Below are 13,740 nucleotides of genomic sequence, written 5' to 3' on the forward strand. Positions count from 1 at the left end.
CTGTACTAGGTTTCTCAGAGAGATTATGGAGTCTCCATTTTTTGGTATTTTGAAAATCAAACTCAATGTGATTCTAGTTGACCCTGATTTGAGCAGATAGGTTGGACTAAAGAATTACCAGACTTCCCTTCCAATCTCAACCTTTCTGCAGTCCTGGAAGTTTATTAAATTTGTCTTGTATAGCTTGAGTACATACAAATGTGAAGAAAGAGGAAAGAAAAATCTGTATTCTCTAAGGTAAATGGATTATAAACTTGTAAATTTACGGTAAAGTATCTGGTGTATGACTATACACGGTATAGGAACCAAACATAAATATGTACAATCCAAGTTACTGATTTCTGTTCCAGTTGCCTAAAAATAACAAAGGAGCTCCATTTGTGATACCATAGGGTATTCAGTACACATCTGGCATATGCTCCTCAGAATCTATTTTCTAGGGGATACCAGGCAGGGTAATGAAAAGCTGTCTCAAATTACACCAAAAGCAGCTATAAGACAGCGATTACACCAAAAGCAGTTATAAGACAGCGATATTGAGACTCAATATCTGTTAGTTAGCCTAAATGCTCTCCACCATGCTAGGCTTCAGAAGAACATAAATAAAAAAGACCAATGTCTATCTAGCCTCATACTCTGTACTGGCAGTGGAAGAAGCTATATGCAAAAGGCACTTTAGCTCCTGAGGCAGATATCTGAATTGGTCTAGTAAATTTTGTAAAGTGCCTCTGTCCCACCACAGGTTATGAATGAAGACTGTAGGAAGTAATCAAGTGATACCTGTGTTAGTTCCAGAAATTAATGATGAACTCAGCTCCATATCCTATATTCCTGAATTTGGATACTTACATTTAGAGGTCTAAAACTTTATCCTAAGTGCCTAATTTATTTTAATTTATTGAGTACATTTAATCTTAAAGCAGGTACCTAAAACAGGTTGGCTAAATTTCACTCTAGAGTCCATTTACCATATTTCTATTGAGTGTAATAGAGCTCAAACACCAAATTCACGTATAGGCTTTTGGGATGGAAATTCATCATGGCTAGGCTTTGCGAACGAGGATTTGAGAAGGGCTCTACCCACGCTTGCTACAGGCGTGCTGATGGCTAAAACGGCCAATGCGAGATAGACAAGTCCGGTTGCAGAAGGTACAGCAGAAAGACTCCCCAGGTGATATCAACAAGACGCAATTCTTTCTGTGTTGTCTTTTCTCCTTGAGAGTGATCCTGCGTGTGTTCTCAAAAGAAGCATCAGTGTTATAGATGGTGTGTCTCCTCTCCGATTGGAGGCCAAGGTAGACCAGTGGTGGTGATCAATATGGCCAAGGCTGAGGGATTGTTTCAGGCAGTCCTTGTATCTGCTCCTCATGGCTCCTCTCTTTGGGCAGCCAGTGGCAAGTTCCCCATAGAGCACGATCTTAGGGAGGCGGTAGTCCTGCATCCTGGAGACGTGCCCTGCCCAGTGCAGCTGTGTTCTCAGCAGCATGGCCTCAGTGCTCGTGACTGCTGCCTGTTCAAGGACAGACGTGTTGGTCACATAATCCGTCCAGTGGATGTTTAGGATTGTATGGAGGCAGCACTGATGGAAGCGTTCTAAGAGACGCAAGTGGTAGTGGTAAATGACCCATGATTCGGATCCATATAAAAGAGTAGACAGTACAATGGCTCTGTAAACGCTGATCTTTGTACTTTTCTTCAGGTGTTTGTTTTGCCACACTCTTTTATGGAGTTTACCAAAAGCTCTGTATGCCTTTGCTAATCTCCTCAGACGGTAAGATTGATGCAGAAATAGACAACAGGGATGGAAATTAGCTCTGGAATATAGATGTATAGGACTCATATTATTTGCTATATGTAGGCATTTGGTGCTCCTTGAAATAACCTGAGATTACCTAGTTCTTGTTAACTGCACTCCCTTCTTTCTTGTTTGATATCCACATGCAAATATTTTGGGTATCCCAGTATGTTTCTAAACTGGTATTGCATGCTAATGGTGAGTCAGGAGAAGTGAGTTTTAGTCCAAGATTCATTCAAGAAGGTGTGAGTGCAGGTGCTATGTGTGGACCCTCTTGATGTATCTATGAGTCATTCAGATGTGAATTGTAGGTAGATGTGAATTAGTCTGAGTTCCAGGTGTAGGCAGTGGAGACCTAGCCAGTATCATAATTGAGTCTAGAGACCCATTCAGTTACTAAACATGCATCTAATTTAATGTGAGAGGCATTGTTTTCCAGACTATACTGACCACATTGCATTGTATGTAGAGGAAGCTTAGACACCTATATTTAGCTGATTACAAAAAATCTAACCTTTTGTGTGAGATGAATCTCAGCTGTTCTTGTTGCTAAGGATATCTTCATATCTTTTATGAGATTTATCAGGCTTTCTTATCTATCTACACATAACATTTTTCAAAGGAAATTTTAAATTTTGTGCCTCATTTCTTAGAGTCCTAATTGAATAAAAATGCCAGTTACATACCTTCCTCTTCCTCCTTTTTTTTTTTTTTTTTTGGTAAAATTGAAGTTAAAACATCCTATCTTCTTAAAGAGCAGTTTGAAAGAAAGATTTCTAATAATGTTTTCATTCTTTAATCAGTTTTTCTTCCTTCAAACAATCACCAAATGTTTCTGGTAAGTAGTGTAAGTCTCATGGCATTTTGAAAAGCAGCATGTCTTGAGGCGAAGATGTTGTATTTTGACTGTCTTTATAAGAATACCTATGTGAGGCATTCATGGAATCCAGGCATTGCTTCCTTAAAACAAATAGCTTGATAAGCTTTTGCTTTCTAGGAAGAAAGTCTAGTCCTTTGGTAGAAAAAATGTGTTATTTTGAGAAATACCTTTATATATCAGTGTCTTCGGGTTTGACCTAGTCTTGTTCAGAGACTAGGTGTTCATTTTGTTCATTATACTTATTTTATGGCTTTATCTTTTTTTCTCTCTCAGATTTTATGTTTGCTTACCCACCACTCCCACTCCCCCCTCCCAGGAGAAATCCATGCATAAGAAGAGAGGTTCCCTGAATAAAATTTGAAAATTCTGTTATATAGGTAATGATTTTTTTTTTTCTTTCAAATATTTGCCTTCTGTTTTCATGCATACACTTGATCTGTTTGTTTTCAGCAGGAGGAGAAGGGGAAGGAAAGATAAATTAAATCGGAAACAAAAAAGGAATTATATTTATAGACTAAAACAAATGTAAATAAACCTTCTAGAAATAGGAGTAAGATTTGAATATTTTCTTAGCCTAAGCTTTACCCCCTTTCATACTGATCCAGGTAAATACATGTTAAAAGAAGATAAGTAAGGAGAATGAAAATAATAATAGAATGCTTTTTTTTTTTTCCACTGTGCATAGCATGTTAAATTTATTTATTCTTTGGTTGCAAGGTGAAGGCATGCCTTCCAGAGAGAATCCATTCAGATGCAGTAGCATCATAAGCAACCCAATTTAGGACATACTTACCTTTGACAAGGAAAGGGAATTATGTACAAAGTCTTTTCCAAAACTTTACAAAACTTTGGGCTTTTTCCCATATGCAAACAAACAAACAGATAAAGACATAAATAAATCTTTAACTCTTCAGGAAGGTCTGAAAATTTTGCAGCTTTGACAAAAATCTTTTTAATATAAAACCCTTGCTGCATCAGCACCAAAAAAAAAAAAAAAAGTTTCTCCCAAAGGTGAGCAGATGCTACTAAAGAAATTTCTTGTGTATACCTATATATTATTTTTACACCTTAGTCAGTGTGTTTATAGATACATGATGAAGTATTACACAGCACAAGAGGAACTGGTATGGATGTGAAGCAGCTGGTTCTAAGAACACACTTCGCTGTGTACACTCCTGCGGCAGTTCCTCTGGACTTCTGTGGCCTCATGGACTGCATACCCTTGGTTACTGAGCAATAATTCTGGTTTCATTACAAAGGTGACTAGGTACTTCATGTCAGAAGTAAACTCCTGCAAACTATTTTTTTTTCTCCATGAGATAACTCACCTATCATTTTAAAGAAATCTGCATTACTGAACTGCCATCAAAATACTGCATACTCAAATATTCTCAGCATACTTATTGTGATTTTAAAATTCTTCACTTGAAAACCACTCAAAAATGTCATTTTCAATACCAGACTTGAAGTTAAATTCTATGTACCTACCATTTAGGTGAAGGATTCTTTCTGCTCACTTGTTGATGTGCTCAATTACTCTTTTAGATTACATCTATGTTGTCTTGGATCTAAAGAAAGTGTTTAAGTTCATTGAGAAAGATTGAATAACTTCTTTCTTTTACTTTATCCTTACTGTACTGAAGTATTTCATTGCATAGCTACCCTTATTAAATAATGTCACAGAGATAACTATTGAAGACATACTCTTATATCAAGTAAAAACATCAGTTATAAATGATTCATCCATCTAAAAGAACTGGGAAAAATTAAAAACCTTCTCAACTTTATGATAATTGCATATTTTATAATCCAAGAGCCTAATGGTATGCATGTTTATCACTTCACTTTTGCTTATGTAAAATGTACATATTTATCACATGACTGACAAAAGAGTATGATGGAATAAGTGACCAGTTTTGAAGTTTCACTTTTACTGAATATTAACAAATTTTAAAGAGCAGTGGTCAATTACTGTATTTAAGGTAAAGCAATTTATTAGTCAAAACATGTTAAGTTGTTGCAATGCAAAATGTACTTGAAAGATGCGAGAGCATATTTCAATTTTACCAAAGACTTACACTTCAATACAACAAAGGCTTACAAAATGGATTTTGTTTTTGGTGGAGAAACCAGTACAATTTGGATGCTTTGGGGTTTTCTTTTTGTTTAAATATATTGCTTTTGCAAAACTGTAACAAAAGCGGTTGGTTTTAATTGGTAGCATTAATGCAAGTCCCTTGAAACCCAGGCACTTAGAGTCATTGTGAGTGTGAATATGATCTGGCAAGTACAGCATAGTCATTAGCTAATGGATTGTAGCTACAGTTTTTCAATAAAAATGTGTAGGTGGTTAGTAGCAGTATAGTGTTACCAGCAATTTTAAAGTCATCTGTAGGTTAGTTTGTGAAGTTAAAAGTGTAATCAAAAATTTCCCTGCACTGCCGTCTTTTTCAGCTGATTTAAGTGCAGATTCCTTGGATCATTTGGAAGAGGAATGAAATGACTCAAGAATAATCACCCACACCACAGTGGATGAGTTATTGGAATGATAGTTTTACAGTTTATGTATTTTTTTTTCATGGGAGATGAAAGGAATAGTATAAAATAGTTGCTTTATGCTATTGCTCCGGGTCTTAATATTTTTTTTTATATACTACAAATACTTATTCTTCATCATTACTTCACTATGAATGGAAATCATATATTTCTAGTTGTAAATAGGCATTTAATAATATGAATCCCTGTTGCATGAGCAGCTACACTGTTTGGAGACATATTAATAATACATTTTGCAGAAGACTGAAAATATCTAACATATGGTATAGATGAATATAGGTCACTGTGACAGCTGTAACAGATAAATATATGCATATCTATGCATACAGACATGCACAGATATAACACGTTCAGCTAGGGTACAGAGATGTTCAGATAATCTAGATGTTTACTAATGGCACTGACCTTTGTCTACCCAACTTTCCCTCAGCATTTAAAGAGATAGTATGACTGGATGGACATTGTTAAAAATAAGCTGTTGCATCAGTGGCTACATTCTGTTGATACTCTCTGCAGTTTAATTAGACTCTTAAGGTCACATTCCCAGGAAATTCTACCTAGGAACCTGTGCTCACTTGCTCTATTTCTGAATAGGTGGACTACTGTGTTAGGCATAGGATACCTGTTCAGTTCATCTTTAGCAGACCTAACTAAAATAGTCCCTTTAGGGCCATGAAGGTGGTGAAGGGTCTAGAGGGAAATCCATACAAGGAGTAGCTGAGGTCATTTGGTTTGCTCAGCCTGGAGAAGAGAATACTGAGGCAAGACCTCATTGCAGTCTACAACTTCCTTGTGAGGACAAGAAGAGGGACAGGTACCAATCTATTCCCTCTGGTGACAAGAGGGAACAGCATAAATCTGGAACAGTCTCCCCAGGGAAGTGGTCACAGCACCAAGCCTGCCAGAGTTCAGGAAGCATTTGGACAATGCTCTGAAGCACATGGAAGAGGTCCTGCCAAAAGAAGGGAATAGACTGAAAAATCCCAACTCTAGAGACACTTGTGAGTTTATCCATGTTATTTTGCAAACAATGACAACATTATTACAAAAAAAAAAATTGCACTGAATGAAGTTTGCTTAAACAAAAACTACTGAAGAATCCTACAGTGGGCAAACAGTAAGTTGTTTTGCATGCTTTATTAACTTTTGGACTGAAGGGTGATCCACAAGAACATGCATGAATTAAAAAACCTCTATTATAAGAGCACATTAAAAGTAAAGAACCTTTTAAGAATTAAAAATTTTGGAAGATATCTTAGTACAAAAGAGACTTATTGTCCACAGTCTTTAATTTTTGGAGGAGCATTTTCTGTGGCTTTTAAAAAGTGTGTATTTCTCTCTTGCTTGACAAAAAAGTGTATTCTACTCTTCTGTCTAATTTCATTTATTTAGTTAGTTGTTTGTTTGTTTATTTATTAACACTGAAAGAATAAATCCTGGTAGCATTGTATGTTGATGTGTGTCCTTATCTCATGTCTTTCATTTAGAAATCAGTATATTGAGTTCATGCATTTTTTCAGTGGGGGAGGTTCAGAAGGGACTGTTGATAATGCCTACTGTGTTGGACGAGTATAGGGAAAGAAAAGAAGAGAAATTAGACTGATATTATTGGAGTAGCAGCAGAGAAAGGAATGTCTTGGAAGATGTCAGGTAAACTGCCAGGTGAATAGATTATGCACAATGGCATAGGTGTTGTGAATGAAAAGACAGAGTGCTGTGGAATTGACATCAGTATAGGTAATTCTTCCATATACATTGAAACATTTTGAAACAGCTCTGTGATACTCAAAAGTTAGAAAACTCTTTTATTTATGACTCAAAAATGTCCATGAATCATTCTGTCAACTGAACAAACTTGAAGGGAAGATTGCCTCTTCTCAGAAGACTGTAAAAAACCAGAACAAACTGGAAAACAACCCAAATTGAAAGAGAGAGTGCTTAGCTGGGGTGAAACATGAGTGCCATGGTGCTTAATTCAGCCTCCTTCGTTTTGGTCTTTTCCAATGTTTGCCTACTACAAAACGCCAACCTACTCAGTGTTGTGTTTTGGTACTATGTATATGACATCTCATAAATCTGGCAGGACACTGACAGAAGTGTTCTACTTTTCTAATCTGTTTGCCCATTAAAATCTGTATAATTAGGTCAAGGCTGTGAAAAGGGGAGTAGCATGCCTAGACTAGCCAATGGTGTTATCTTTTAACACTGACCTCCAAAATGTACTGGAAAAAATATTTGTATGTTACACATTTCTTCTAACACTAACAGTAGAATAAGAACAAGTTTTTGGTGGTTTTTTTTCCTTTTCTTTTTTATGTCATATGTGGCATTGCTTACTCGAATGTGTATAATTCTTATATATTCTGTTCAGTGCATCTGAGATTGAAGTATGTGATATGCAAGTGAATGTCTTTAACATGTCAGGCATAGAAGAGTGTGTTTAGTCTTAGTAAAAAGACGTCAAAATACTGTTTTGCTGTGGGTTTTTTTACAAATAAATTTGTACTATATTGCGCTTTAACCGGATTAAATAACTGGATCATTTAAATTATTTTACTAGATGAAAAAATTCAAATCTCTTTTTCACTGGAACACGTAAGTGACTTTAAACTTGGGTATAGTCTCTACCTAAGTCATTAGTACTGGGGTTTTTTTGATGGAGTTTTTTCCACAGCTTTGATCATTTAAATTAGCCACTCACAGTCAAATAGGGTTAAATGGTGCAGCTAAGTGTATGTCTCCAGATGATACTTCAGTAAAGTTTCAGTTATAAATAGGCAAGAGAGGACCTGTTAGAAAACAAAACAAAAACCCCAGACTAAAATAAATAATTGGAAATAATCTTAAACTTCTTTCTGTATCTGAGGATAACCTGATAATCCGCCTTCTGAAAGGTTTGTCAAACCGGACCATTAATCTGTGTATCAAAGGGCCAAACTGAAGCAACTTGAAAAAGGACTTTCTACTCTAAGGATTGTGCCCCATAATAGAAACTGAACCTTTTTAAAGAAGAAAAAAAAGCAGTGATCTTCAGTGTTAGAGTTTTGTTTGTTTGTTTGTCTGTTTGTTTTTGAAGGTGCTTTTCAGGCAAGACATTTGAGAAAAGTTGTCCTTAATTATCACTGTAAGCACATTTGTTTGATTATACATTGATTGTCCTCCATAGACAACAAAAGTGGGTTAAGGAAGTACTAGTATGATCAGCTAATTATGAAGCCCTTGGTTATTTCTAGATCTGTTTTACATAGTAGGTTCTTTAATAAACTCTACTAATCCAATAATTTATATTCAGCCATTCAAAGTGTGATACAGAATGAGTACCTTATCTATTGTCATCTGTTGTTTGCTCAAATCTTTTTATGTGTTTCTTACAAAACTTTACCACTTAATACTCTTTCAACTCTTCTGAAATAACAATTCATAAGGGTAAAAGAGACCCACCAATTTTTTCTTCATTAGTATGTTATGTGGTAAACAAATTTGGCATGCAAGAATTATTTCTCTGCATTAAGATTAATTCAATCATTAGACTAACGTTTGCTGGTCTACAAATACCCATTTCAACCTATTGAATTTATTATCTAATATCTGTGGGCACTGATTAGCAGTTTTACTCATTATTACTCTGAACCTACTAAATAAATCATGGCCTTAAACTGTTTGTGTGATTGTTCTGTGAACTTCTCTTAACCTTTCTGACTCAAGTGTTTCAATTTGATTTAAAAAAGATAAATATTTCATTTTTTGCATTTAATCTTGACTGTAAATCAGGACAATATATGAAAAATTCTCAACAACTACACAGAAGGAGTCTCTGTCCCCTTTCCCATTACTCAGCCTGGCTATATGCAAGGAAACAAGAGTGTACATTTTTATTTTGCTAAATACTCATATTTTTCAACCTAATATTTTTATTGCACCCATCCTTTTTTTATTATTTTATTTTATTTTATTTTATTTTTATATATAGGGTGTGGTTTTCCAGGATTATATAGACAAGTGTTGTGTACAGGTGCCCCATCTCTGTTGGTGAAGGGGGGTCTTAGGGTGGCCTCTGTGAGGAGCAGCCAGGGCTGCCCCATGCTGGACACAGCCAGTACCAGCTGCCTCCAGCCCACCCACTGCAGGGCATGGCAGAGCCCTGCAGCCAAGGGGGTTGCATTTTGGGGAAAATATACTTAAGAAAGGGTAAAAAGTGTTGCCTGGCAGTGAGAAGTTAGGAAAAATGTGAGAAACATCCCTACAGACAGCCAGGTCAGTGAGGGAGGGGGAGCAGGTACTTCAGACGTGGGAGCAGAGATTCTTCTGCTGCTCTGAAGAAGGGGAAACCAGAGCAAGTATATCCACACATTAGGAATGAGGGAGTGAAACTGAGTCTCAAAAAAGAGAGACTGAGTGGAAGGTGTTGGTTTACTTTCTTTTTCTTTGTTTCTCACCACCCAGCTCTATCTTAATTGGCAACAAATTAAATTTTCCCAAACCTATGCCCATTTTGCCTATGGCAGTAATTGGTAATCACATTTCTCATCTCTGCCTCAACCCACAAATATTTTTGTCTTACTTTCTCTCCTGTCCTACTCAGGAGGAGGAGGAGTAAGAGAGAGCCTAGTTGGGCATCTAGCAGCTAGGCAAGGCCAACCCACCATAAGTAGCAGTTTAAACCAGTTGCATAGGAATATAGTATCAGACTTTAGATAGAAATATTATTCAATAGATGCTCATCTTTACCAGTGAAATCCCTGTTATTATTATGACCAGTTTTTAACCAATCCAATATTCTTTTACTTTCTAGATTTCCAGTGTCTCAGTTTCTATTTTATCTTCCTGAGTCTTCTCCAATCTATCTTCTCTAGTCTATTTAGTCCATGTTTGCATATAAGAGAAATTTGTCAGATAGTAACTCTGTGACATTGCCATACAGATGTAAGTGAGGAATTTTGGCAGAAGATGTCATAACTCTTCTTGATTATGCATAATGAAGTTTTGAGAAACTAATGATGTTTTGAATGTATATATATTTGCATTTCAGAGAAGGATACTGTCAAGTCACTGAGGCAACTCTCTTAAGTATAAAGTTTCAGAACAGGACCTGTGCTGAAAGGAGTACAGTTCTCCCCCTGTCTCCACCTGAGGTTTTATTCAAGCCTTTGCTTCCCAACAAAATCATTCCATGCTTTCTCCTAAAAAAGCTGTACTATTCTCTGTTTCCCACCCAGGAAGACAAGCTTCCTCAGTGACATATGAGAATATTGTTGGAGTCATAAAGCCAAAGATAATAAGCTGTGTCTCATCTATACCAGGGTCAGTGGGGAGAGGTAGCAGCGAGAAACTAGAATCTGTTAAACACATATTGTTTCCCTGTTTTCTTGCATGAAGAAGCTATAGAGAATTGAAACCAGTCTCCTATTTCAGCTACTTACAAGGACCATAACTATACCATTCAAATAAAACGCTTCCATTATATAAGGTTTTGCTTTATTATATATGTGTAAAAGGGAGCCTGGGAAGTAAAAATATGAAATTTACCAATCTGTTTTGTGCAATAGAAGCTCTTACAGGCTCCAAATGACCTGTGCTGTGCTATCACTCACCTCATTTACACTGTTTCCCAGAGTTTTTGGAGACTGCTTTACACAGTGATACACTGTAATAACACTGCTATGAAATATTAATATTATTTCTTTAAAGGATATTTTTTCTTTTAGTTCTTACAAGACTACAGCTATAAATAAAAATAGAAGTCCTGCATTACTGTCATAAACCAAAATTAAGATGCCAAATGCTATCTGAAGCAGTTCTACTTTTTGAATTCAATCTTTCTCTTAAACATAGTACTATAAGAATTTAATTTTCTTACTTTATCAGAACAAAATGTGTTGGATTTTTGAACTTCTGGATTTTTTTTTTTTTCTGGAAGTGGAGCAGAAGACACTGTAGATGCTTTGTACTGTGTTCTGTTTTTCTCCCTCCCCTCTGAACTATAATACATTGCCATTTTGAATTACTTATTCAGAAACTATGAAAATGAATTCTGAATATTAAATAATGTATAACTAAACCTGGAAAATACATTTTAGAAAACTCAAGGGTTAGAGTCTTTCAATTCACAAAATACCTTTTTTTTTAATCCAACAGTACTATTATTATTTATTTTCAGGTGAGTATATTTTTATTGCATGCCTGTATCTGAAAATGCATTCAGAGCTCTTTTTTTCCCCCCTAAAATTACTGCCCAGACATACAACTGTGAACAGTTTAAAAGTAAAAACTGTAAACAGCTGTCACAGAACACAAGATTTTGCTTGCAATCATTTTTTTCAGAGTACTGTAAGAGACTCGGCTTATGTTTCCCATTATAGAGAGCCTCATTCTCTACTAAATAGTGTGTAGATCTTTTGTCCCTGGTGCTTTATTATTTCATCCTTTGGATCTTTTTCTTGCTTGGTTGAATAGTCAACTATTTAACATGAGTTCAGATAACCTTTGAAAATGGCTTTTCCTGATGTTTGGTATTCAAGACCTGTTCTCCAAGTACAAGCAACAGCACTCATGAGAAGGTTTTTGGTTTGCTTTATTTTGGTTTTCTTTGATTTTTTTTTCCCCCTTTCTTTTCCTTAACCTGACTACAAGGCACGTTTAGGAGTGTAAGCCCACAATTTCTTACATCACTTCCACCTGTCAGTGCAACTAGAAATCCAGATGTAGAATACAGTGAGCAAAATAAAGAGGTGAAAAAACCAGCACAGTAGTAAATAAGAGATGAATGGAGCAGTTTGGTCAGTATGCCGTGTTTTGTGGTGTTAAAAGAGAGCCTTGAGTCATTATAGTACTTCCCCGGGTCAGTGTCTCAATTGTTACGCAGTCTCTTGAAACCTAGCAATCCATTGAAGAGGAGTATCCTTTAAACATTCATATAGGTGATACTGCCATCCATCTAATTGTTTTTATTACTATCATAGTTTAACTATACTGGAAGATGCTTTCTGTGTCTTCTGGAAGTAATTCAGAGGTGTATTCTCAACTGTCCCATTTACAGAAAGATTATGCTCAGTTATTTGAGCTCAGTTGTCTCTTCCCATCTAATGAAGTTGTCCTTGTTGTTAAATAATTTCTTGTGATATAATGATGGGACTCAAGGTAATATTACAGCTGTCATAAAGGAAGTTAAAATTCTGTAAAATTAATTGTTGTTAAAATTAAAAACTGTTGTCTGTTTAGTATGCCAATCCTTTTTTAACACAGGATGTTTCTGCAGCCAGGGAGAGTTCTACCATGATAGGCTAAGTTCTGATAGATGATTGATTCCAGATTTTGATTTTCATGATATTCCTCAAATGGGATTAATTCTGAGCCATACAGGAAAAATAGTATCTGACTCCCAGCAAGCAGTTAAAATGGGATTATATTTTATTTAGGTCTGATACATGACCATGACCATGTAATTCCTTAATTAGAATTGCTTAGTGTGTTGGGCTTTACATGAAGTTCAACCTTCATTTCAGTCAAACTGCTATTAAAATAAGTCAGACTTTATAAGGCAGTGACTTGAAAATCATGATTCTTGTTACTAAGTTTTTAAACCATTCAGTTTATTGCTTTACCTGTTTGAAATGTAGCTACAAAGGAATAGCATTAGATTTTTAGTCAGCTTAGGCAAGTAAAGCTTTTTCATGTGCTACGACTTCTTTACAGAATTTTCCAAAATACACTGTTGTCTTCATTGAGACAAAAGACATGCTAACCACTGAAGATGGGTGGCAGAATCAGTTGAACTGTGGTGCATGAAAAGTGCTTCTTTAACCACTGACAAGTGTTATGTAAAAACATAGCTCATGATGCTAAGAAGTAGCATGCTTGCTTTTGTGGTGTGTGCTGATGATCAAAACAAGAGACCAGAAGATGAAAAGGTACTATATCTGTGGCTACATGTTATTTGAGATTTCTATATTCATAATATGTTGAGGAGAATGTATCATATGTTTTATTTGGTTCTGATTTAAGTTTGTCATCCACCCTGTCCCCTCCCAAGCCCGCACACTGTGTGTGTGTGTGTATGTATGTATTCCTGAGGTTCTCTCCTTTGAGTGTAAAATAAAATAAAAAGTAATAACACTGAAAAGCCGATGGGCAAAAATTGATTCATAAATGAGAAGGTGGCATTCATCTTGGAGCTCTTATTGGAAACCTAAATCTCAGTAAATTTGTAGCCTAAGGATACAATGGGCTTAAAGGATTTCTGTCTCTGAAGAAAAATTAGAACGCCTTTGAGGTAAGGTAAATGGAATAGGTTGTTTGGGCAAACGTGGAGCTCTAGCACTATTAAATGTTAAGCACCATCAGGGGGTATCTCAGTCATTAACAAGAATGGCATGTTGAAGATTGTTTCAAGCAGGAGAAGAGTTATGGATGGCTATGTGGAGGTGGCACAATGCCATGGGGAAATTATGTCAAGCCAAAGGAAGATTTTAAAAACATATTGTGGGAAAAATCCTACTGAAACAGTGTCCTT

General features: G+C 36.0%; 1 protein-coding gene across 9 annotated transcripts in view; it reads left to right on the forward strand.

Moving 5' to 3' along the window:
• Positions 1-13,740, forward strand: part of PCDH9 (protocadherin 9) — a 680,196-nt gene that overhangs the window by 439,990 nt on the left and 226,466 nt on the right. The window contains exons 5-6 of one of the 9 annotated variants that reach the window (XM_050331422.1): positions 2,949-3,052; positions 5,130-5,442. The exons of 5 other annotated variants lie outside the window; for them this stretch is intronic. In XM_050331422.1, the coding sequence (XP_050187379.1) occupies positions 2,949-3,025 (77 nt within the window). In that variant the 3' untranslated portion in view covers positions 3,026-3,052; positions 5,130-5,442. Of the gene's footprint in view, positions 1-2,948; positions 3,053-5,129; positions 5,443-13,740 lie in introns of those variants that run through there. 3 more of the 9 variants (XM_050331426.1, XM_050331427.1, XM_050331424.1) reach the window with 3 other exon arrangements.

This window comes from Myiozetetes cayanensis, unplaced genomic scaffold (genome assembly GCF_022539395.1).
Source record: "Myiozetetes cayanensis isolate MyiCay16 unplaced genomic scaffold, myiCay2020 scf5-8, whole genome shotgun sequence".
Taxonomy (NCBI): Eukaryota; Metazoa; Chordata; class Aves; order Passeriformes; family Tyrannidae; genus Myiozetetes; species Myiozetetes cayanensis.